Source organism: Opisthorchis viverrini (assembly GCF_000715545.1).
Source record: "Opisthorchis viverrini unplaced genomic scaffold opera_v5_190, whole genome shotgun sequence".
Taxonomy (NCBI): Eukaryota; Metazoa; Platyhelminthes; class Trematoda; order Opisthorchiida; family Opisthorchiidae; genus Opisthorchis; species Opisthorchis viverrini.
The window spans coordinates 248,414-273,795 of record NW_008751846.1 but is presented as its reverse complement, the minus strand read 5'-3'; the positions used below and the strand labels follow the sequence as shown (position 1 = coordinate 273,795).

The window sequence follows — 25,382 nt, the reverse complement described above, 5'->3', positions numbered from 1 at the left end:
CCACGGACCTTCCGGTGAGTAAATTTCGCGCTCTACCACTTGGGCCATCTCTCCCCCGCCATTTAGTATAGGACCCACTTGAAACCTTCGAGAGAGGGCAGTTTGTCGTGACAGTTACTATTGAGGGGAGGGGTATCATGGTTAATACGCTTCGGCAGACTGTTTATCGGGTAAAACTGGTTTCAGGAGTCAAGCAACAGTTAGCAACAAGCACACGCGGTTTTAGAAACTAGTAAGCAACCCACACCGCTCGAAGAAAGAGCACATCACTTTTGTCATAAAAGGACCCTGAACCAGAAGAAAAATTGGACTGATTGCAATCGCCAAGAAAGTGGACGATGATTCATAAAAGACAACCGTACATAGTTTTGGGCGACAACGAACGAACTGAACAAAGGTACCGCAGCAAAATGTTCTGAACCATCAAAGGTAGTTTAGAAGAAGAGTCTACCGACCATTCGCTAGTTCTTGCTAATTTCGTCATTTCGTGAAACATCTGAGTAAAACTCGGACGCACAGAAGACTGGACAAAAGCTGCCCTGTGACAATCTAGTTCCGCAGGTTTACTCGGCATGAAGTACGAATATGTAAGAATGAAGATTAGCCCAGAAGCCTGTTGGCACCCAAACACAAAATCTATTCGTTTCATACATGCTACCTACTGCAGACCACACAAGGGGAGATGAACATTTTGGGAAATGGGGCAACTCACTCTATTTGCCGGCATGTTTGGAAGCTCCATTTGTATCCAAAGAAGACCGACGCATAGAAATACACCAAGGAATAGCACCTCGTACCTGCGGTTTATAAGCAAAGGTCAAAGTGAGTGTGGTGAACAAAGCTTGCCGCTCGAAAAGGAACAAAACGGAGTGCAAGACAACGTATGCTGATCGCGCTTCACTAGGTTTCAGTGTGAACCACCTCGAAACTCTGTCAAAGCAAAAGCGTTGATAGTTGAGTGATTTGGAGTATGCGAGTGTGTGCAAAGGAGAAGAATCATGAAACACACAGTCTGGTAACCAGAATCTGTCGCCTACCATGTTTCATTTTCTGACTGCTGACTATCTCAAGCTCAAAGGTTAGCCAACCAGCATGAACTACCTGAGAATTCGAACATCATGTGCACAAAATTACTTACAATTTGTTAGAGAAGTGACTAGTTTTTTAGGTATAGGTGATAGGCGGAACATGATTCAGTTTTGGGGACTGGCTACAATCTAAATTCATCTAAGTCATTGTAGGAGTCTAGCCCTGCTTCGGCAGTTTGTGACTGTGGCAGTGATGTTTTGAATTGGATTTCTATCCTCAAGTCTATATAAAAAACTGAGGAACACCTGTAGCGGACTCAACAAGTACACGGACAGTCAAGGGAGCTCACTGCGTCAGCACACTCCACGCACCACTCTCTGTCATCACACTGTTCAGCAATTTCATCGTTACTGCCAATCAGCAGTAGTGCGAATCCCACATGAATATTGAAGTAAATACCAACTTATAACCTGACAGATGAGAACATAGCCGCCAAAACATTCAGAGACGAGTGATTGGTTGGCGGCATAAGCGAAGCGTCCACCACTTATCGTTCACCATTCATCAGAATAATTACGCCAGGAGAGGAGGAAGACCGTCAGAGTGATGTGATGTTGAACTCTGCAGGTCCCGCAAACATCTACAACTTGCCAAAAAAATTTCCGGCAGGTTTCAAGAATCTGTGGAGCCACCTGACTGGAAGTCCTGACAGGCGGGTCAATCGATCGACACAACCAAGCCAGTTGTTGGGTCGCTATTCGGTAAGTCGGACAAGCTATGAACATGTTCACCAATTCAGATGCCTCCAGTGTGCGTCGATGGAGTAGTGGTAGTACGCTAGCCTCGAATGTCAGATGTTTGAAGTTCAAACTCCGGCAAGGCCAAGGATGTGCGCTGCTGATGAGTTCTTATGGGAGGGAAATTCGATTCCAGTGCTTGTCCCCTTTGGGGTGGACAGGACAAGAGGACGACCTTCCAAACGACAGTAATGTGAACGCGGTTCATCCATACTACCTGATATAGACCGGCGAGTGACGAATTCCTAGGGCAGAGCTTCTGTGACCTGTGGAATCTTGACCTTCCCAATGTAATCCCATCATACCTCCGAGGAATAAGCACCTGAAAAACAATCTCCCGTTGTGAGCAGATTGTCAACAGCCGAAACAGTAGCAATCTGGTCATCCCACCGTGTGCGCATGGACGGTTTGTACAATAGTCAAACCTTGAAATCATTGGCCTGTACTATATCGCTTTGAAGCAGAGGTTTAGCAAAACTACGAACACCTCTTAACATCGGACACGTGTGTTATGGACCACTACATGTGCGACAAGAGTATTAGCCAGTCAAAACTAGGCTTCTATGAAGCACCAGAACACTGCTTACGTAGACCTACGAAATTCAAGCGATATACTCACTGCATACTAATCTGGTCTTCACGGAAGACGAACCTGGAACCTAGCGGAATCTCTAGTTTATGGTGTTGTTCGTCACAAGTTGTTGAGCCAAAAATGACTGTGAGGGCTATCTGGATGAGGCACCCTTTCTATGAAGAAAGCCATACTCTCTCAGAAGAGTGACTCTCTGCATTCGTCAGGCTGCCCCAAAAGCATAGAAAGCTTCTGGATTGCGATAATTCAAATGGCTTGTTGCCCTAAAGTCAGTATTGCCCATCAGACATTGAAGTATGTAAGCTGGTCTTAACAGTGAGAAAGAAAACCAGGAAATACAAAGGTGACAAATTATGAAAAGTAGTGCCTTTTGAAAGGGGTAGTTGTGGTGATCCTGATTGCACGTATCAGCTGTTTGGGGGGGGGGCGAGTGTACTTTGCGGAACTTTGTTTTAAACTTGCAGTGTGTATGGATGAGTATTCCTCCAGAACGCTGGAGCGCACTAAGTCACCTGTTTTGTTTGTCGGTCCCACACAAACTGCGGTCCCAAGCAGTCGTTCATGTAATCTTGGTCCACTATATGCTCGCGAAACATTCAGTTTGTCCAGTGTCATGTGTGCCGACAACTTCGCAAAACGGCACTAGTAAAACCAAACATCCAGGGGAACACAAACACATGCAGGATAGAATCGAGTGCACTCCACAGGATAAGATAGTAGTCAATAGGTTCCAAAAATAGTTTTGTTGGAAAAAGGGCGCCAAAATAGTTAACGTTTGAACCTACCCGAAGCTGAGTAAAATGTACGGAACCGTCATTGCAGTAATCCAGTAAAACAAGCGATGCCCCGTTTTATTAGGCACCAAAACAAACAGAAAAAATGGAAGCACTGTTATGCAAAAAGAGAAGAGAAAAAAACGGTAAGGCGAACCCATTCACAAGTTGGGACATACAGAAAATTGAGGTTGAATGTTGGGCGAAAGTCGTTAGTTGCCACCGATGAGGAAAAATAACACACAGAACATTAGGAGATCCACTTAGGTGGAAGTCATTTTCCAGGGCATTCAGGCATGACTTCGCTACCGACAATGAAAACGATAGCACGGAATTTATCAGGTTGAGAATAGTCTGTTGCAAATCTCTGCTACGTTTAGACAAATCGTGTGCAGCTCATTCGTGGTAAGTATATTCGCGGGAAGTGAGTGTAGCTATGTACGCAATAGATACCGTGCACCTTGGCTGAAAATAATTTCCAGCAGTTGATCAGATCGAATTCACGTAAGTTTAGGGGTGTGACGAGATGGATCAAGTGCTTCCACTAGCATATCGTTTAGGATTTCACATATGGAATGACCCTACATGAAAAAAAGGCCACTGCACGTTCACAGGGCAGTGCTAGAAGCCCAGGTTGTTTACTGATAGTGGTTCCAAGCATTTCATCACCAGGCGAAATGTCGTCATCAGCGGGTTAGTGATGGGTGAGCTAGTTCATGTAAGGCCAAATATAGGCGGTAGACAGCCGATTCTCTGCTCCTGACAGGCATCACCACTCAAACATATAGGAAAACCAGGGATGCGCCACTCAAACCTATGGTTCGTTTCACTTTTGCCAAACATCTCCGCTTGTAGTATGGATCACATTGGATCCCATTCCAGGTTGAAGCATGGGATCTCGGAACGGGCCCAACATACCAGACCAGATTGCAACGTCTCAGGTCGGCGATGTAAGCAGGCGCGTGTTCGCCATCAGCTCAGCGGGCCACCTAACTGTACTAACTAGCTATTAATAGTTTGGTCTGCTCACACCGCATGCATAATGTTGACCGCTTCTGTTCTATCACCGAAGTCAATGAAATGTGTCACCAGGTTTCCAGTTCGTTCTATTCCAGGTGTTAGATCGCATTCTGTTGCCGACTTTGGCCACCGCATTGGCCGCGGGCGCTTCGCATACTAAGCTGTTTACGTGGATGCTGAGGCATAACTAGCCTTAATAGGCTGGAGAGTCCGGAGTATCAACTGCAAAACAATGTTGGGAGACTATTATACAAAAGCAAATACTGACTGAAACTATCTAACTGTAGTTGTATGCTAAGGAGAGAGATTTATGACTGGCATTCCCCGTAGATAGTAGCTGTTTAGGTCTGATAAATATGCTCATCGTGATTTAGAACACACGCTGCGGTCGTATAATTTCGACACGGTTTCGTCAGGCAATATAGGGACTTAAAGGAAAAACAAAGTGCACGAGTTGACAACAGTGGTCAAGCAGTTGAGATGGATTCAGAAGTATGGTTTTGCGTCCAACCTCTAGTCGTATTCCCCACGGGTTTAGGCCGCGCCAAGAGCATTGACTTGGTTGGAAGCGTGACTCAGTGCGAACCGCATCTGCATTATTCATGCTGTGGGGGAGTGAAATGTAGTTCACAAGCCAGGTGAATCCGGAAGTGGAGACTAGCCTATTGTGAGGTCTGATCATCAACACCAGTAAGGAAACTTGGGGACTGCGCCTACCTGATGAGCCCTAAGGAGGACGAAACCGGTCGTGGGCTGTCGAAGAGTTTCCAGCAACCTTGTACGTAGTTCCCTTTATGAAAATATGCTGCGATATCTTGGATATCGTACTAATAGAAATATGGGGCGGCCTATGTACAGCACATTCAGTTGAAGAACATCATAAACGAGAGATTCAGTCAGTCTCCCGTGAAAAACAAATTGATTTGCAAATGAGTATAATTGTCGTAACACCATTACTCGTTTGAATCACCAGGGTTAAGCTAAATTTATCCTGACCAAATACATTAAATGTCACCAGAGGAACAAACAGCCAACTAAATCGGTCCCGAAGGATGGTTCAGTTGAAAGTAGGTAAGGGATAGACATCAAATTTGAAAGGTTAATGATTCTCTTATTGAGGTTCGATTCACGAGGATCCACAGCTCAAAAGAGTCGAACGATGTGTTAGTGGAACGTGTGAATTTGGTCACCAGAAGATACTTGGTGATCTATGGATAAGCGTGAATGGCGGTGGCGGTTAGGGATTGGACAGGTGAGACAACCGGTTTATGGAAACCATGCTCACGTGTAAACTTCCCAGTAAAGAGAATCATGTGATACTTCTTCAAAATGTCCTCCAGATCGCGCCAAACAGGCAAGCATGTCTTAGTGCAAGGAGAGGAAATGCAAGATGGAATTTGCCAAAAGAATGAATATACTGTATACGCTGATTTAGATTAAAAAAAACAATTTAATAAGCACAAACATTTGTCAGTTAGCTTTTAACGAGGAAGACGGAAAATCCACACAGTATACTTGATTATCAATGGAATGGTTTGTCTACTTGTCATCGGTAACCGATAACCGAAAAATCCTTAACCAGAGAGCCGTTTGTGGTATCCACTCACGGGATGAGTTTTGCACATAGCACGAAAGGCTATTGTCGTCAGACACCCGCAAAATTCAGAACTCTGGTGATGAATAACGAAGTGCGAGACATTGTGAAGTTATTCCAAGGTCCGCAGCATAGTTTGGTGTTTGTTGGAGTTGGGAAGCCTTGCCCAATCGCTTCATCATGACTAAACGTACAACATGACCAAATTCCTACAGCGACTGGATCATTTTTCCGATGCTTCGTTTGGCTTTGTACCAGCCAGAGGACATCATTAACAGACTTCTTTTGAACGTAATGTACGGTACACGAACAATAAAACCAAGTTTGGCGTGTTTTCACAAAGGACAAAAGCACTACGAAACCGATCGAAATCTCAAATTTGGAGTCGAGAGTTCAACGGAATGCACAATACTGAAAGTAATCAATATTCTACAGGAACCCGAATATGACATATACATGAGGGGACAAAGCTCAGAGGTTCTGACCAATCGTTTCGGCTTGGCTTGGGCTCATACGGCAAAAGTGGATAGGTTTGAAAGGATGCTGAGTATTTAATATAGACCACTCGCCTACCATCACTATCATCATCATTGTCATGTGTGATAACCGCGTACTTGTCGTATAGTGGTTGCAGCTGCCACAGTTTCTTGCACCGGTGATTCGGAGAGGTGGGGTAAGTAGCTGCGCATTGGAGGCGGGAGCTGATAAATTAGGGCATAGATACAGCACTGTAGGTGGACTGTTAAATGGGAGGATTGGGAAGGGAGCTTTGCATTGAAGGCAATAGGTTAGATGCACGAGCGCCATTGGGGGTGCGACTGGGCCGTGTCCGACAATGTCTCTAACCATCCTCCCCCCATCCAGGAAGACGGCAATGACAAGCGCAGCTGAGCTCGCTGGTAATGACTTTTATACTTCGCTGCCAAGTCATTGTTTAACCACCTCTTGCTCTCTTCCACCCTTCATGTAATTGTGCGAAAAGAACCATTCGAGGAAGTCGGTCGGCTGACATACGCAGCACGTGGTCAAGCCAGCGCAACCGATGCAGTGTGATCAGTTCATCTAACCCGCCTACCGCTCTGTAGCTGATTTCCGTATTGGACGGATTCAATAGGAACACTTCCGCTCTCTTTTTCCGTCAGGACTTTGTTGGATGTTGTATAAGGAAGGAAGTAGGTCTATAAAGAATTGCCGCTGGTGAGAACCACAAGCAGCAGCCAAACTAATATACTCCCAAAGATATTGTAAAATTGTGTATATGCGAAATACAAAAAAACCAATTTGGCCTTGTTAGCCAATCAGAAACAAATGTTTTGTGCTCAGCTATCCTTTTTCATAATCACCTAGATGGAACGTGCAGGTCGATGGGCGCAAACTGTTACCCCAAAACCTGTCTTCTGAAACTGAGCATCAAAAGAAACCTAGGTTGAATCTCACAACAGTACGTTTACGAAGGCGTGCGTGGACGAACAACGCGACCGGAATTTTTTTACTCACATCGCCCCCGTTTGAACAGTCCTCCTCATGCCCCATAGCAATCATTCTGGTGAGTCCATACCACAAAACAGAAGCACTGGTCTTATTAGAGCCCATCAGCAGTGCATGTCCTTGACGGAGTTTGAGCTCCAGACGTGTGAAATGCGAACTCACCGGAATGATTGTGCCGGAACAGGAGGACGATAAAGATGAGAACGTAAATTCTACAAATCCCACAACCATCCACAAACAGGACTGTTGTGTGAATTTCAATAATTGGAACGCGAGACTTGGATAAGCGAGCAGTTTCCTCCTAAAAGTGCATTTGGCAATGTAGTATGGAGCGGAAACGAGAACGCAAGTTGTATCAGAGTTTGGGATGCTACAAAGAGGATCGTTGGCTTGGGGTAGACTCTACGTGTTCACTGTGAGTTGAAGGTATCTGTTATACACTACAGTATACAACCAGAGTTCACTTCCTCGGATAGACCACAGTAGCATCCCAGTGTGGCCCATTCCTGAGGAACCCCCTCTCCCATCTCAAAAGGCCTTGGCCGCGATGTCCTCTAGCAGTGAAATGGTAGTACTTTGAACTGCCCCATCCAATGAATATTGCACTGAGGAGTCCCAAGGCTCTTAGCGATCAAGGAGGTGCTTACAATAGTGAAACGTTCAATCCAAAAGAAAATTCAATGTTCACATCGGTGTGGAACCTACCCAAAGAAGACCAGCTGAAAAGTTGGACTGCACGCCGCACCACTGGGGCTACAGAGGTAGATGAGCGCATCACAAGAACAGCGAGGCTGGCCACCGCAACGAGAAAGCTCTGTGGGTTTGGAAAAAAAGGCTACAAATTTCTAGATGCCTACAAATGAATGAACGCGTAATGCCGATGGAGATGTATCCGAAAGCATGTTTCTAGAGCAGTAAAATCATTCAAAGGAGTAGATTTAGACATTCGCTTATTGATAACTAATGGCTCGGTAGTTAAGGAGACTACACGAAACAGTAACTCACCATGACAAATGGAAAAATAGCATATCGGCACTTCACCTGCAATTGTGTTGACATGAAAAGGCGCCGTACAAACACCGCAATAATTACGCTGATTGTCAATCCACCGAAGGTTCTGTGAGAGGGAAGCATGATGTAAGCGATTAACATGTGTGGAATCTCGAATTTGTATATGCCAAAAGACATAAAGGCATTTACACAATAAAAGGGATTGACAAATTCATCCTGGTAAACGAGTGTTACAATTCATGAGTGACTCAATCCCAAAGCGTTCCGCAATCTTTCCCAGGTAAATAAGCCACATGTTGATATGCTACTCTCTAGTTCACGAAAAACACTACTATTCTGGATACACATTGCCAGCAATGGGATCCAGTAGTTGAGCGACCGGACCTGGAGTTTTGACATGAGGATAGAAAGTGATTAACTAGCCACGACTGAGACAACTGGTATACGTGCTAAGAAGCCTCAAAACGATGACCGGAAACGCCCTGTACACACAGCAACTCCCGTGTGGGGGAAACTACCGTATCCTAACCTCGCCAGACTGTCAGATGCCACGTAGGTCTTTACAAACACTAACCATCAGGTGTTCGAGGTTGATACTTCTCTATTTACGCTTCAAGTATAAAAAGCTACCACCCACAATGAGCAGCTGTCTACCTTACATCTCTCCAAGTCATCGGCAAACGAAAATATGACTGGAGGGCAGTTGCGCGGTTTTTATAGCTGATATGTCAGCCTAGGAGACAGTATATCAAAAATATAACTTTCTTTCAGTACTTGTTTTCATTGAGACCGTAGTAGACAATTGCCAAGCAAAAGTGAGTAACACACCTCGCTGTGCGACGAACAGGAGGAGGCCATACCACATAAACATGGATAAGAGGTGATTCTTCACATAATTGCAGAACAAGCCAGAACACAGGCATGTGACAGAGGTTCATCTCCTCAATGATTCGCACCAACTTCCATTCTGAGAAATCAGCAATGTGCCGAAATATTGACAACTCGACTCAGGAAGCAATAGTATCAATAAGTGGATGAATGAGTCGCCTAACCGACCGCGCACTGATGATGCCTGCCAAACTGGTGGCGAAACGTTTAAAAGTTAATTGCCAAGCTCGGCAGATGGATTAACAGCCAGTAAGTGAGCATCGGCAGCAGAATCACTGTCGACTGAAATCCAGTAAGGTCTATCACATGAGGTGCTGGGGCACTATAAAAATCAATAGGATGGAAGTCACTACTACGATTCAGCACCTCAGGGGAAAGTAACAGACCCTGCATGTGAGGGATGTGGAGGACTGCGTTGCCATGTTTTAGTATCAAAATCACCTTTCGCGTCATAGCTACAAGTGACAAGTGTTCCAAGTTCCAGAGGCATGCATCCGAGTTGCATTGACCATTCGGAAGTGCGAATTTGTTCATTTCGTAACTTGAGGTTTTCAACTTAACCACCTGACCGGAAGGTCCGTGATACGAACCCAGCTTAGGCATCCCGACTGCTCCCATCTAGACTTGGGTCGCGTGGCAGCATCTCAGACCTCGTGCTTCCCTTGGGTGATACAGCCGAACGCATCCATAGAACACTGCTCAGTACTGGTGTGGTGAAACACGTTAAAAAACCATAAAGCAACAAGAATTCTAGAATGCAATAAAATAGAACATTCCACCACGTCCAAACGGTCCTGATCTCGACGTATGTCATCCTGAATAGAGTCAGTTGAAGTCAGCGAGGTGGCTGGTGATAAGAAGAGTTTCCCATTTAAATGAACCAAGCGACCAGCGATGCATACATCAAACTTGCAAGGCAGGAAACACTCTCACTAGGATAGTGACGAATTAAGGTATCACTCAAGCTTGTGAAGAACAAGTACGAAGATCAAGTGTGCTTGAATAGGTGACAAAAAAGACAAGCGCAAAACTCACACAAGAAAGGGATTGTAAACGGATGAGGACACGGGGAGAAGGGGGAAGATGGCAAGTAGGATGCAGGCGAACGGCCAAAGGAATCGTAGGGTCTGAAAAGAACAACAAGAACGAATCACAGGAAAATACCGCGATAGAAGTTTGTGATGGGACGATGTGATGGTTACGTTACTAACCTACATAAGTTATCCTGTTTCGTACTACGTGTGGTGTTTTGCAAATGATATCGCAACTACCGTGACGGTATGAGGCTTTCTGCTACACTCACAATGGTATCTCAAAAGGCCTGAGATGGCCTTTTTGGAAACAAAAGGGAATTGGTCCACATACATTCGTACGGCGATCATAGAAGTTTTAAGCAAGGTCACACTAGAATGCTTGTGATACGGCGTGGAGGGCCGAGCTATAGATGCTTGATTCCGATTACCTCACATTCCGACCAGGGTTTTCTCCGTAACCAGCTCGCGACACGTCCGTCCAATGGACAAATATCTAGAGCGATTGGGCCTCTGGACACCAACCACGGATCATTCGATTCACGACAGCTCCGGCCATAAACACAGAGAGTTGGATATAAATGCAAAGTCTCTGGCGTGACATCCGACTTTAAGGATGCGGGACACACATTGTCAGCGTGGACTGACAAAAGGGAGTGAATCAACCGATAGTCTACCAGACCATGCTGCCTTTCAGTTCAACAACTCATGTGAATTGTACCCAACTTTGCTGAACTGTTGTGTACAACGATATGCCTTGTTTTACGATGATTTAAGACAGTGGGTTATTCGGCTTCTTCTCAGGGAGGGTTAGACAGCGCAAAACAGGTAGGGCTGAAAAAATTCAGCGTTGTGGATTCCGGGAGGAGTTTTCTTTGAGAAGTAGGAAAGATTACGTCAAAAAGTGAAGAAAATGTATGTTTTCATGACCCTGTGCGAAAACCACACGTAAATACCGTCTTGGATGCAAATTTACGCCTTCTTTTTGTCCATTCTATGTGCCAAACGGATGTGCGCTTTGATTACATGGCTAGAAAACGCATCCTCAACGAGGACACTTCGATGCTTCACCACGATGCTGATCAGCTGAAGAGCACGATTTTGCCCGGCCCGATATTAGGACATTTCCGAGGAATCCGCTGAACTGCCAAGGAAAGATTGTTTGTTTTGTTGAATAAGAACCATTGCAACTGGCAGTCCTGCCGAAGCAATTCAGATATACAGATACTTGGATGCGCGCTGTGTCGAAACGGGGCCATGTATAGGGTTTCGAAAACGGTATTCATCCATTAGTCTGTAACTCGTATTTTCGAAGACATCCACCTTTACCCTTACATGCCTTGGGGGCGAGACGTTTCAAGTGATTAGAACGCGAATTTACTAGCCAGAAGGTTCATGGTTAGAACCCGACCTCTGCCTCTCGACTTCCCCTGTCTAGGTTTGGGCAACCTGGCAGTATCCCAGCCCTCGTGCTTCCTTCGTGTGGAGTGGTGGCTAGGCGCCGGAAGGGTACTACAACTGAAAAATAAAAAACTCCATTTATATGGTGAGCAGCTACTACTGACCGGAACAGTGACTAGCACAGTCCGAATAAAATCAGACGTGTGCAGTCAACCGCCCGTGCCATCTGACTTCTCTTACGATGACACCACAGTCCATCCGCCGGCACTGTTTACAAGTCACAACGTACTTAGCTAAATCAATTCTCGTTCTTGGTGACTAGGCACTTTGCCACAGTACGTCGTGAATTTTGGACCATCCCATGGACGCCACACCATGACATGATTTGAACAAACTTTCTATCGCACCACTAGGTAAAATAGCGCACTTTCCGGATAAACTAAACTCTCCGGTTCCGTTCAATCCCATTTTTTTGAAGTTTCCCAAACTCTTCGTCACCTTCTGCGCATTCCATGGATCTCCTCTCCACTAACGCGACTACAACGATTAGTAGCTTGCGGTTTCGATAAAGACGGACATTGTGAGCAAATTAGCCTATGGAACCGATTGATGTGTTGTTTCGACTTGTATACAGATGGCACCACTAGCTGATCACATTAATAATGTGACTGGAACATTTTCCCCATGCATTCACTTATGTGGTACTACCAGTGTAACTGTGAGACTACTGATGGGGGCATGCGAGTAGTATCCTTTGTTCTTATAAATTCGCTTTGCGTTTCTTGAAAAAGGAGATCTGTTGCGGAAATTGTGGAGTCGCTTTGTAGCATTTGCTTGGATTTGAGCAATGAATGATGGGAGTCAACGAATATCTAGGAAAGTTCGAGAAGACGCGTTCAGAGGATGGATGCCCAGTTTTTGCAAATAAGATGCAAATGAGAGTTTTGCTTCCCTGTCCAACAGTCTGTAACTGGTCAGTTGGCATTTTCTAATAAATAACTCCACAGGGAAGGCCTTCCTTTAACCAGGTCTTCTACAATCTCGCATCCTAGGAGTGGACGCCATTCACTATGCATTCCGAATATGACGCATGAAAAGCCGAATCACCCACATTTTGCTCAACGACTCGACTCACCTTACGACCTCTTCCAAACGACCGGTCCATCAGCGGCCAGGTTGAGACCAAAATACTCGCGGCCGACAAACATAAGCGATGGGAGAAACCCCACATCTAGAGTAGAAAAAACACATGAAAAGCGATGTGTACAAAGTTATACGGCGAAATTCACAAGGCGAGAAACCACATAAAGGTATTCTTCGAACATTTAACCAAGCGGTTCTGATGAGATCGTAGGATTTCATTCAGCGTAGAGTAGGGTCCAACAACATAAGGATGACAGGGAGAATGTCTTTTGGCGAGCACCCAGAAATTTCGTCCGGGATAGAAATATCCACACTATCAATACAACAAGTGAAAGCAACCATGTCATCTTCGATGGTAAAGAGCAGAAATTAAAAGCACATGAAATCCAAAAATTTTCCGCTTAGTTGCTGGGGCACATATTTTACGTATAGACGTATAGACATGTAAAACGCACCACTCTTTATGAACGAAAACGGTTGAGAACGCTTTGGTGTTTGAGCATTTTGCTTTGGTGCACTGAGTATGATCCTCCATACAGTTACTCTCAAGCTGAAGGGAGGAATCAGCTTAATTTAGGTGATCTCCTCAGGTGCTGCTTGATAGGGAATGCTTTCTAAACCTCGATTAAGGGGGGACCATATCAGCGTCCAACTGTCACTCACTAACTCCATATAATTTCAAAATGTTTCGGTATTTCAGAAAAAGTCAAGAAACTAACGGATTTCAACAGGCTGCGAAGCCAGTCCAATATATTTTAAACATTTGTGTCTGACAACCTAAGGGAGGCGAGATGGTCCAAGTGGTTGGAGTGCGAATTTACTAACCGGAAGGTCCGTGGTTCCAACCCGACCTCTGCCTCTCGACATCCCCTGTCTAGGCTTGGGCAACCTGGCAGTATCCCAGCCCTCTTGCAATCTTCGGGTGGCATGGCAGTTGGGCACCGAAAGATGAAAGCAGGTGAACGATTTCTCCTTTCGACGACCTAAGAGATATCATTTTGATGTCGCTGCCTTGCACATGCTCCATGCTTGCCAAAGAAACTCACAAACATGTTACCTTTCACCAGAGACTTATTAACCCGGAAAAAAGTTTATGATTCCAATCCACACGTCTAACATGCGATAGTACAACCTCAAGTAGTTGGAAAATGATGCTCTATAGCACCAGAACGAGGAGATGGTGTGATCATCTAATATCAACACGATAACTAGTATGACAGATTTGGTATCACACAAAATCGATCAGCTAACTTTTTGTGTACATTTCGCTGATCAATTATGTCTTGAAGTTAGATCTGTCACAAAAGGCGTCGCAGCGCTATGGCGTAAGGAACACATCCTCCAATCCACACATACCTGGTGCCTCAGAACGTTCACAATTGGCACAAATCAGGATGAGAACGACCGCAAGCTGTCCGAATACGACTTTGCAACCCCAATATATGCATGTTCGGAAGGATTATGTACGATTAATTGACAAGTGTTGGCCTACGAGCTAATTTTTCTACGATCCTGTTTAAATATGACATAGTCCGTGTGATTCTGTGGTACCCGTCCCAATAACTATGGAGGCGTTTCCTATCTAGCGTGAAGCGAATTGGTCAAGATGGTGAAACAGAAAAAAATTTTGAGCTACCCTCAAGTATCCTGAATAACCTAAGGTATTCGGCAGACTAGAAAGCATGAAAATAGGTCTGAAAATGTTCAATAATGTGGTCCAAAAACGATCCACTGTGAAAAAAGTCAACGAGAACCAGAAACGTTAGTAACGATACTAAGTGTAGAAGGCAGTCACTACCGGTAAAACACGAAGGTAACAAGAACGTACCAAGAGTTCCAGAATACACACATAGTTAAGTACTGCGAGCAAGAGAGGCACGACCGACAAAAACGATGCCAAAGGTCCAACTGTCTTCAGGGCACACATAGCTTGGGACATTCCTTGAGCAGTACCTTTAATGAGGTTCACAAGTTGCGCTTGGCGTTGCCGCGACCACGCCAGATGTAGTGCGAAAATCAGCGGCATGATTTGGCACACGGTGTGGCTAACAGGCCGCGAGTATGCTGAATTAGAACAACAACAAACTTTTTTTGAAATGTGTGATGCAATGTTGAGTTGAAATTATTTAATGTGTATCCAAGCCATCAAACACTTGACAAAATTTATCAGATCCGAGAAGGGGAGGGTAAGACTGAGAGCCAGTATTTCAACCAGTTGGGTTCGATACCTCACGGATGACTCCTAGGTGGCAGCAGCCTCCATCCCGACATTCCAATCGTCTGAGATCTCACGATCTTTACCCTTGAGCCAGCCACTACTTTGTATGTGACCTAATGAGGCTTTCTTATCTCACAGTGTTGGCTCAGGGCAAAAATTGATGATATTTTCGAGGAACTACCATGCAAAAACAAAACATCCCCATTAAGCGGAAATTCATCTGTTCTTAATTGATGCACACCGAAATTTCATGAGGGGAATTGAACACATGTAGATGAGGGGGGAGAATTCAGACCGGCACAAAATACAGGATAACCCTTCGTTTTTTGTATCCGTTTTCAGACAGACATATCGCACGCGCACACGACAAAAACAATATTTGTACCAAGTTACTTGTTCTTCTAAAGAACGAATAATTTCAGATGGCAGGATTCGCGGTAACTCTACGCAATGCTTTGCGAATAACACCACCGATTGCCTGATGGTTCCTACCGGTCGGATCAGCTAACTGTTCACGGGTGGATCCACGGCTTGAGAAAAACTAGTTTAAGCATGCTTATCGATTAGGTGACCGACTCACGCCTGTCCCAGAGATGGTCAAAGCGATAACCCAGTAGAGTGAACCATAAATTCCTAACGCGCCGTACATGGGGGGGGGGAATTCTGACCGGCACAAAATACAGGATAATCCTTCATTTTTTGTATCCGTTTTCAGACAGACATATCGCACGCGCACACGACAAAAACAATATTTGTACCAAGTTACTTGTTCTTCTAAAGAACGAATAATTTCAGATGGCAGGATTCGCGGTAACTCTACGCAATGCTTTGCGAATAACACCACCGATTGCCTGATGGTTCCTACCGGTCGGATCAGCTAACTGTTCACGGGTGGATCCACGGCTTGAGAAAAACTAGTTTAAGCATGCTTATCGATTAGGTGACCGACTCACGCCTGTCCCAGAGATGGTCAAAGCGATAACCCAGTAGAGTGAACCATAAATTCCTAACGCGCCGTACATAATAAGACTCATGAAACGTTTCAGAGCGAACTCCCACGGTCTAGTGATAAACATCACTTACCGGAGACAAAAATCACCGTACCGTAACCACAGAGTAGAAGCTGACAAATTCCGATGGAACGAAGTTTGGTGCACACTTGTTGCTGTCCAGCTTGTACCTCACCAAGCATACCACAGAGTATTTCCAAACTCCAAAGCAAACAGCTCAGTCCTACGAAAATGCTATGGGAGACAAGAGAAACAACACGTCTGATGTAACACCACGGGTGAATGTTTGTGAAACGAGAGTCGAATAAAGTTTGCTGACGAACGGGAGGACTGTGTGAGAGTAAACAAGTGTATTTGGACCGACATATTTTCCCACCTTCGCGAGAAGGTTGGAATTCGATTTGGACGAATTTCGACACTGCACACTGATCGATTTAGAGTGGACTCAGTTGGACGACACAATAATGCCACTGTAGCTTGATTCTTAGCTTTGGGAACTCAGGGGACAATAGTTTGGGGTCAAATATGGGGTAGAAGTGAGCTTGAGTGATTCGATATTATGCCCATCTTTTTGTGCACTCGTGTTCTAACTCGACCTGTGCGGGAACGAGAGAACCAGTCGTATAAGACCGAATTTTTCTGCATGCGAATCACAACTGATCCCAAGGATAACAGCAATTCCGTACAAACAGGCAAGAACCGGATAAAGTGATCGACTCAGCGCATGGACTAATTTCTCAACGCAAAAGTATTGTCCACAGATATGCATGTACGCGGTTATCTTTTCTATATGGCTTAAAATGAAAGCATGAAAGCGTTCAGCTGTAACACCTTTCCGGTGCCTAGCTGCCATGCTACCCGAAGGAAGCACGAGGGCTGAGATACTGCCAGGTTGCCCAAGTCTAAACAGGGGAAGTCGAGTGGCGGAGGTCGGATTCGAACCACGGACCTTCCGGTCAGCAGATTCGGGCTCTAACCATTTGAGCCATCTCGCCCATATGAAAGCACATGAGTGTGGAGAAAACTAATGATGAGGATGCTGAAAAACTCCTCGACAGCAACCTTATGAGTAGTTTCCCTCATGAATATCGTACCAACTGAAACATGAGGCGACCACCATGCAGCATATTACGCTGAAGAATGCTGTAAACGAGAGATTCAGTTATGATTCGGACGAGTCACCCGTGAAAACCGAGTCGATGTGCGAATGAGTGTATTTGGAGAAGACATATGGCATTTCTACCGCCACTGTGATGAAGTCTAGCTTGTTTCAACTTTTTTTCCATTCACATATATGGTTGGTAATTGATTATGGACTTGGAAAGGGTGCTTGGGTGTACTAGCATTTAAGGGTTGATGGGTGGGGGTTTCGATATAACATTATATGGTAGTTTTTTTGGTGTAGCTAGTTTCTACGTGATAATGAGTCATTCTTATGGATGTCATCTATCGTCAGAGAAAAATCGATTCATTCTTTAGGGTTTGCGAGGGTTACTGATGATTCTTGTTAGGTGGTTCATCTGGAGCACTTGTATCAATCAGCCTCAACTACAAAGCGGACACCAGGTAGACACAATCGCTTATTCGACCATTGGGTTGACTGTACCCAATCAACAGAAGCTCTGTAAGGATTACTGATTGAATGATATCAAAGGATTGAATATCTTAGTTAGCTTGAATTGCTGTATAGCATAGTGCAGTATAGTATAGTTTCTAGTATAGTATAGTACAGTATGGTACAGCATAGTACAGTATACTGAGGCGTAGTATAGACCACTATAGACCACTATAGAACATCAGTGTGCAATACAGTATAGTATAACATGGTAGAATGTAGCCAAGCTACCTTTAAGAAGAAAGCCGAGGAGCTCGGTAGAAAACTTTCCGACAGCGAGTTCATATATAAAATGTGTAAAACTTTGGTTACCAACTTAATGAGGCACCAGTCTCAAAAAATACTTGGCAGTCAGCACAAATTGTCTGGTGTGGACAAGATCCATAAAAATATTGCCAAACAGATGTAGAATTCTCTGTATAGAAAAACCTGGATAAACAGTACATAAAAACAGTACACAAAAATGTACCTGACAGGCATTTAATGATCACATCTACTTACCGGAAGAATTTTCGATCGTAGGTATCATAATAGTCAAGAGCGGCAATGACAAGTTCTTCCAGTTGTGAGTATTGCTCAATCTGGAAACAAGCGAAGTCAAATCGAATTATTGAACCAACTAGTTACAATGATCACCCTGTGCCTGCCAAAATATCTGACGTCCAGAGTGATCAGTCCCTATAACACGAAGGGGTTCATGAGATTACTCAAATCCAAGCTTCCAAAATTGGGTCGAGCAAAGTAGATGTGGTGTACACATTATTCGACCTAAAGTTATCGTACCGAGAAACGTCGAAAACCGGATGGGTTGGAGTGAGTAATCGTTCCATGGGTTTGTATGAGGACCATGGACACGACGGACCAAATAAAATGATAAGGAAGTAATACCTCAATGTAACGCATGCTTCATGATTCCCGTTTGGAGCCCTTCTTTAAATCCATAGGAACTATTCCGATTTGTTCAAACTCATGGTCATTATCATCATCATCCTCATCCTCATGAGTACTACGGTGTGTACTAGGGACATTTGAAGTACCATGACTGTACTGGTGCGAATTGGACGCAAAGTACTGTGTGCGAAGAGGCATTCGGGGGTGATCAAGGATCGCTCAACAAGAACGGGTACATATATAGCACGACTCTGATTTTCTTCAGAATCCCGCTTTTCAAGCGCCCTCTTTACAGAGACATGCTCTGTAGGATATCCATTCACCCTGAAATACCCCTGAGCAAATGATGTTCGGCGAATTTAGGATGACTGAAAAGGGAATAACGCCATACGTCATCACTGAAACCACACCCTCATCCCCGAACTGGCAATATTATCTATCCAGGGACCATAACCGAAGAAGTCTTTGGTCAAATAACAGGTAGCCCTGCAGGTTACTTTAGCTTGAAGCAGAGCTTAACAAGCAGGGACGGCATGACTGGCAATGCCCACGAAAATGAACCATAGAAGTACAACCTACTGTTGTTCAGTGTAACACGAAGATGAGCTAAACCACCATGGAGTAGTAACGACATATTTCGGGATCCTGGATGGCTATTTTGAATAGGCAAAGGAGGATTCTAAAGACTTAGATGTGAGTGGAGGATTTGCTTGTCTCCCAAAGCTTATTTTATTCACATCTGCCAGATGAAATCGGTGAAAAGTGGGGTCACCAGTAGGGCAAGATGGACCAAGTGGTTAGAGCGCGAATTTACTGACCGGAAGGTCTGTGGTTCGAACCCGACCTCTGCCACTCGACTTTCCCTGTCTAGGCTTGGCCAACCTGGCAGTATCACAGCCCTCATGTGGCATGGCAGCTAGGCACCGAAAGGGTGCTACAGCTGGACGATTATTATTGATTATTATAGGTTTATAGCTCTTGTATGAGGAACAGGAACCTGAAGTCTCCAGAGCAGGGAGGGGTGGTAACCTTACAGACAGTAGGCCTTCTGATAGGTGCCTAGTGTGTGGAAAACCCGAAAAAACAATGCATTAGACGGGAAACAAGGTTGAAATGGACGAGAGGCAACAGATTGCATGATATCGATGATGATATTAAAAACTAGTAACGGTGAAAACTCAGTGATAAAACAATGCGAGAAAGTAGAAGATCCCAGGCTTAAGAAAGACATCCATTCTTGAGCTACATGGGTAATCCAACTTACCGCATCTGCATATTCACGTTTAGCTCCCAAAGTTTCGGCTCTTTGCATGCGGTTTGCCACATCCTCTTGGGTTAACCGCCTGTTGCACACACACGTACAAATGGGAGGGAGAGAGATGCGAGAACAGTTCATTACTTTGAATGACAGGCTTTATAAATCGTTGTGTCTGTTTTGTAAGAGTGCAATATAGCCCAAAAGAAGCGGAAAACTAAAAGTCAGCAAAACAAAAAAACTATACAGGTTAGCACGCACAAGAATTTCGTTGCAGCACTGATTCGTGAGCAGCTAAAAAGTGCCTTCCAGGGTTAGCAACTGGGTTTTCAGGTAGTTTACACTGAACCTGACGCACTCAAACAAACGCAAGCAACTCAAGGTGACAAATATGGAACTGAAATGCAGGTCGCCATAGAACTAAGGTGTTATCAAACCAAAAAAGCTCTTGATAAAGTAAGACTGATAATAACTGTTCAGCTGTAACAGACTTTCGGTGCTTAACTGCCGTACCACCCGAAAGGAGCACATGTACTGAGGTACTGCCGGATTGCGCGAGCCTAGACAGCAGTAGTCGAGATGCCGTTGGGCAGTGAATTTGCGCTTTGGCCACTAAGCTTTCTCGAGCTCAAAGGAAATATGAAACAGTTACTGAACCGTCTTCTAACTATGGAGGAGAGGAATAGGAGGTAACTACACAAGTTCACAATAAAAAAACAGCTTGATATGCAGCACAGCTCTTCATTTTAGCTGGTCCAATTTTGAAGAACACACTTCTCTAGCTTGCCATGATCATTTAGCACACAGTTCTGCATGGGTCAGAGACGCTGAAACAAGCCCCTCAACAAAGTGTCGTGTTTGACTTGTTTGAAACTTATTTGCTGTTCATGTGCCGGAAAAACGTGCGCTGAATTCACGGGGATCTGTATGGTGAAATTACGACTCGACGTGGAAGTCACCCGCCGGATGTTGTGCACGCTAAGCGATGCTTTGCACGGCCGCAGTTTGATTCCATCGGACGCGTCCCACCCAGTTTATCGACGACCACTCATACATCAGTGACGACGATGTCCGCAAGTGTCCGTTTAGGTTCCATGAACTTCACGGGTGTCGTGAGACGGTAGTAGCATCCCAGTGGACCGGAAAGGACCAAAGTGTCAGAGGCGATTCCTACAGGTAGTTGTGTTATAAAACCGAGCCACAAACGACTAGTTCTATGTTCGGCAGTTTTGGAAGAAATAAGGCACACTTGTGCAACAGTGGAATATGTTTGTACCTCAGCAGTGGGTGCCCACGGCAACAAGAGGAGTCAACAGAGAAGAAAAGTTTCCCCTAGAATAAGAGGACGGCTGCGTTTCACCAAAGGAGGAGAAAATTGCTGACCCGATTAAACAATCAGAAATTCATGCAAGCGAAAGCGTTTTGACATTACTCGTCACCGGGATTCAAGCGAATGATTAGCAGTCACGTAGAAAGTGTCTGAATCCTGCGGAACAAAATTTGTGTGCAATCTGGACGAAAGGTGTGTTCAGCTGAGAGTTGCACCACGAAAAGTCTCGCTCAGAGGAACCGAACGCTAATGATAACGTGTTGTGCTGCCACTTTTGGCAGTGCGGAAAAGTAAAACACCGAGAATGTCCCAAATCTTAAAACGGGTCAGTTTGGCGTGCAATGAGACACGGGTGCGTCCGTTAAAGAACACGATCAAACAAAGGAGAAAAATTGCTCATCAAGTGGTGTTCAACTAGAAGGCGAGACGGAGAGAATTTCGGGACTAGGTCTACCTGATGAGCTCCAATGAGGTTAAAACAAGCAGCAGGGTATTGAGGAGTTTTCCATAACCTTACAGGTGACGGGGAACGTAGTTATTTCTATTGATGTGTAGCTCAGTTGCGTAAAGTCAAGTCAAAACTTGAATTTCAATGTCACATTCGAGGTGCAGTAGATAGAAACGGGAACTATTCAATCCACGAAGGTTGTCGGCAGCAGATATCTTTTGTGGCCCATGTTCAGTGGGGCAGTGCACCTTTCCACGTGTAGGGGGTTGTCCAAAAGGTTTGCTTATATTATACGATTATCATTATGTTAACAGTATTGTACGAGGGTAAATATACTGGACATTGGCCCACAGAGTCTTAGGTGGACATCTCGGCCAAGATCAAGAGCAAATGCGCTGTTCACGTTTGCGATACAGCAAACGCACCTGTGGTCCCGCAGAAAGACGAAGGTAACGTGAAACTACTATTCTTCCAGTGATTGTGGGTATCTGTGTCATTCACGATACGCACTAACAGATCAATGTGTAGGAAAGATCACGCCAGTAGTACTGGCAGTAAGGAAGGATGAAGAACACTTAATAGGTCTGGAAAAAGATAATGCATCAAACGTCTGGTAACGGCTGTCGAGCGCGTCCGGCAGTCTTTACTTGCCCATTCATGCGGAGTGCACTATTGAAGGCAAGTATCGTCAGCTAAGGGCGGCTTAACCATTAACGCACTTATTTCCTACCAGGCTGTAATTAATATCATCATTATTTGTGCACTCCGGGCAATCCTGATGAGAAAGGTACAACCTCTGACCAACCCATACGCTTTGGGGGTTTCAGCAGTCTGGTTGTCCACACATTAGTTGAAAATTACGGCCCACCACTGACGACTCACTCCATTCGGTCCCCCAGCAGTTCATAGGGTCCACTCTGAGTAGGAGACATTCAGCTAGTTACTAAGGAGGTTCAGTACAGCTCATCCATACTATCCGTTGTGTGCGAGTGTCCATCAGAGAAGACCAAAAACATGCGAAAACGGATGCCAGTGGGCTGTGTGAAACACGTACATATTTGAGAAAGTGTCCAAGTTCCCGGAAAACTTGGTGCAAGGGGAGATTTTTTCACAAAGCAGGATTTTGCAAAATAAATTGACGCACATACCCATACTCCATGAAGAATAACCTAAAATAGTTTACTCTTTTCTCTTCCAATTTGATCTAAGTGATAGAAAGGGAAATGATGTTCATATTTTGTTTTCATAACAAATACTGACATGTTCCTCTGACTATCCGATAAGTTTCCGGGAAAATGAAACGTGTAACTGACTAGAAAACAGAGTAGATACATTTGCGAATTCAAATAGATGGAAAGCAAGAAGCAGTGTTTGGCGCTCGATAGAGAGAGAGAGAAAGATCGGGATTCGAAAAGTTGGCGTGGGTTAGAGGATGTGAGGACATCTCGAAGTTTCTGGCGAAATTTACCCTCGCAACCAAGGTCAGCCTACGTTCGAAAGACGAGAAGCACTGTGCACCTCTTTACCCGTGCTGTGAATCAACATCAGTGGGGAATACCTATGGACGGCCAAAACTGCGACCTTCCAGTCGAACATAACTGAAACTTAGAGATCTACATTCAGAAAGGAGAAAAATCCCGCAAGTGGCAGGAACCTTACACGTGAGAAATCATCACTTGTGATGCCAGTCAATATCGGATCATACGATGTGACTGGAAGCTGGTGGCGCTACACCCTGCATGAGTATAGATTAATCACAATCTTGGTCAACCACACGTGATCGCAATCAAATAATTATTGGGAGCCAGAACAGAGGCGTTTGAATAATTGAATATCTGACCATCAGGGACTTTTGTTCGGATCAAACAGTTTCCCATTAACATGAACTGACCACACGTGACCGCAATCAAATAATTATTGGGAGTCGGAACAGAGGTGTTTGAATAATTGAATATGACCATCAAGGCCTTTTTGTCCGGATCAAACAGTTTCCCATTAACATGAACGCTGCTATTTTGGTTGTTTGAGATAGAACAACTGCAAGTTGACTTGGTACTCAAGAAATTGGAAACCGATGAACGCAACATTTAAGGCGGAGAGTCACATGACGGTGCACAATAGGGTTGGTCAGAATCATAGTAACTGTCATGAGCCAATCCATACAAAATGGGCGCGATATCTCCAGTACATCCACATGGCAACATAAACGGTGTCAGACAAATTCAATTCGTAAAACAACAACAGAACAATGAGTGGGCTGGATTAGACTGCATGAAACTGAATTCACTTGATAACCGGAACCGGTAGATGAGTACAGTTCAAAGGATGATGAAACCGGAAGAACCTTAGTCGAAGTGTAATCATGTAGATTGCTTCGAAGAACTTGGGTTCAGTGGCGTAAACTTCAATTCGAGACCCGAAAAACATGTTCCATGGGATGCACTAATCAAAAGCGACACCGGGGACGGGCCATTGCGAGTAACGCTCATAAACTAGCATACAGACTATTCAGCTCCAGTGGTCGTCTATCAGCTGCGCCAATTTCACAACTCGACTCAATGTGTTTGATCAACGTTAGTGGCGAAATCTGTACAGCACCACGATTAACAAGGCTCAACGCCAAAGACAATTTTATCATAAAGAGTCGAATTGCCGAAGAGAGTTAATTGACGATGAGACTTTTAAAAATCGATAGCTATGGGGTAGTGGATTCGAATCTCCCTGGGAAGTCATGAGTTGAGCACAGCTGATGATCCTCAAAAAGGATGGAATATCCGTGCAGCGATTCTCGGTTTTCCGGCATACAAGGACAAATCTTTTCATACTATCAACAGGCTTTGAGGAGCTCAGGAGGAAGAATGATTCACATGACGAGGGAAACTTACATCTGAGAATTAGTCACTCGAGGAGCGGGTGCAAACGTAATCATGTGATGTGAAATCCACGGCTGAAGGCCCATCTAAATACGATTTAATCACTCGACTGATCTGAAAAATGGCGACCAAACGGTTTCCTCCTGAACTACAAGCCGAGAGAAATTCGTGGGATGAGAGCCGATGACGACACAGCTGTGGAGTGCCTCTCGGCACTTCGGAATACATTCACTCCTCTTATAAGAAGAAATCTAGGTCGAAAAGTGCTCAGAGTTCCTCGAAATTCAAAAATCAATAACGTACAAGAAGATACATGTGCAACACATAAATCAGGGAATATGGCTCGATCTGTCCTTTTGAAACGGTTTAACCACGAATTTCACTAAGTGCTTCTTCGCGGTGCTGATTTACAGACATTATTGACCCAAGAGACGTAGACCGATCACCACTAAAGATGTGGTTCTACCGAAGAGTTACCTATCTTAAGTCCTCGGCAAAACTGTACTAAATTGTACTGTCCCAGACAACTGGGGAGAATCGGTGATAGTGCCCATTTTCAAAAAAGGGGCGCGTAGTGAGTGTGGTAGCCACAGGGGGATCAGCTTGACCCCGGTTGTAACGAGACTGTTGGCGTCAATTGTGCTTCGTCGCCTTACGGTGGCTCGTGAGATACTGACCCGAGAGCAGCAAGCGGGATTCCGGCCTGGTAGGGGTTACAATGACCAAATCTTCACACTTCGTCAGGTACTAGAACAACGCCATACGTATAAGCGAGCCACAACCCTGGTATTCCTGGATTTTCGAGGCGCATTCGACTCGGTTGATCGGTTTGTTCTTCTTGAGACGCTTGCCCACCAAGGAATGCCCCGGAAGTTTGTAAACATAATACGTTCTTTGTATTCTCAGACTTCCGGACATGTGAGAGTGTACGGAGAGCTCTCCAAAAGCTTCCGCACACAAAGCGGTGTCCGTCAG

At 44.8% G+C, this 25,382-nt stretch overlaps 3 protein-coding genes across 3 annotated transcripts in view; 1 reads left to right on the top strand and 2 right to left on the bottom strand.

Moving 5' to 3' along the window:
- Positions 1 to 25,382, bottom strand: part of T265_07846 (hypothetical protein) — a gene marked incomplete at both ends in the record, with an annotated part of 38,734 nt that overhangs the window by 2,442 nt on the left and 10,910 nt on the right. The window contains 13 exons of the mRNA XM_009173486.1: positions 713 to 797; positions 3,204 to 3,306; positions 7,999 to 8,107; positions 8,299 to 8,410; positions 10,228 to 10,319; positions 12,760 to 12,855; positions 14,596 to 14,831; positions 16,686 to 17,019; positions 17,090 to 17,138; positions 18,112 to 18,191; positions 19,320 to 19,478; positions 19,766 to 19,844; positions 25,187 to 25,314. Coding sequence (XP_009171750.1) covers positions 713 to 797; positions 3,204 to 3,306; positions 7,999 to 8,107; positions 8,299 to 8,410; positions 10,228 to 10,319; positions 12,760 to 12,855; positions 14,596 to 14,831; positions 16,686 to 17,019; positions 17,090 to 17,138; positions 18,112 to 18,191; positions 19,320 to 19,478; positions 19,766 to 19,844; positions 25,187 to 25,314 — 1,662 coding nt within the window. The remainder of the gene's footprint in view (positions 1 to 712; positions 798 to 3,203; positions 3,307 to 7,998; positions 8,108 to 8,298; positions 8,411 to 10,227; positions 10,320 to 12,759; positions 12,856 to 14,595; positions 14,832 to 16,685; positions 17,020 to 17,089; positions 17,139 to 18,111; positions 18,192 to 19,319; positions 19,479 to 19,765; positions 19,845 to 25,186; positions 25,315 to 25,382) is intronic.
- On the top strand, positions 7,887 to 8,156 carry T265_07848 (hypothetical protein; the record flags this gene model as incomplete). Its single annotated transcript, XM_009173488.1, has 1 exon — positions 7,887 to 8,156. The coding sequence occupies one exon, from the start codon at positions 7,887 to 7,889 to the stop codon at positions 8,154 to 8,156; it is 270 nt and encodes an 89-aa protein (XP_009171752.1).
- The window catches only part of T265_07847 (hypothetical protein), a gene marked incomplete at both ends in the record, with an annotated part of 35,215 nt that continues 26,414 nt past the window's right edge, over positions 16,582 to 25,382 (bottom strand). Inside the window, 3 exons of the mRNA XM_009173487.1 lie at positions 16,582 to 17,019; positions 17,955 to 18,039; positions 18,112 to 18,191. Of these exons, the coding sequence (XP_009171751.1) occupies positions 16,582 to 17,019; positions 17,955 to 18,039; positions 18,112 to 18,191 (603 nt within the window). The remainder of the gene's footprint in view (positions 17,020 to 17,954; positions 18,040 to 18,111; positions 18,192 to 25,382) is intronic.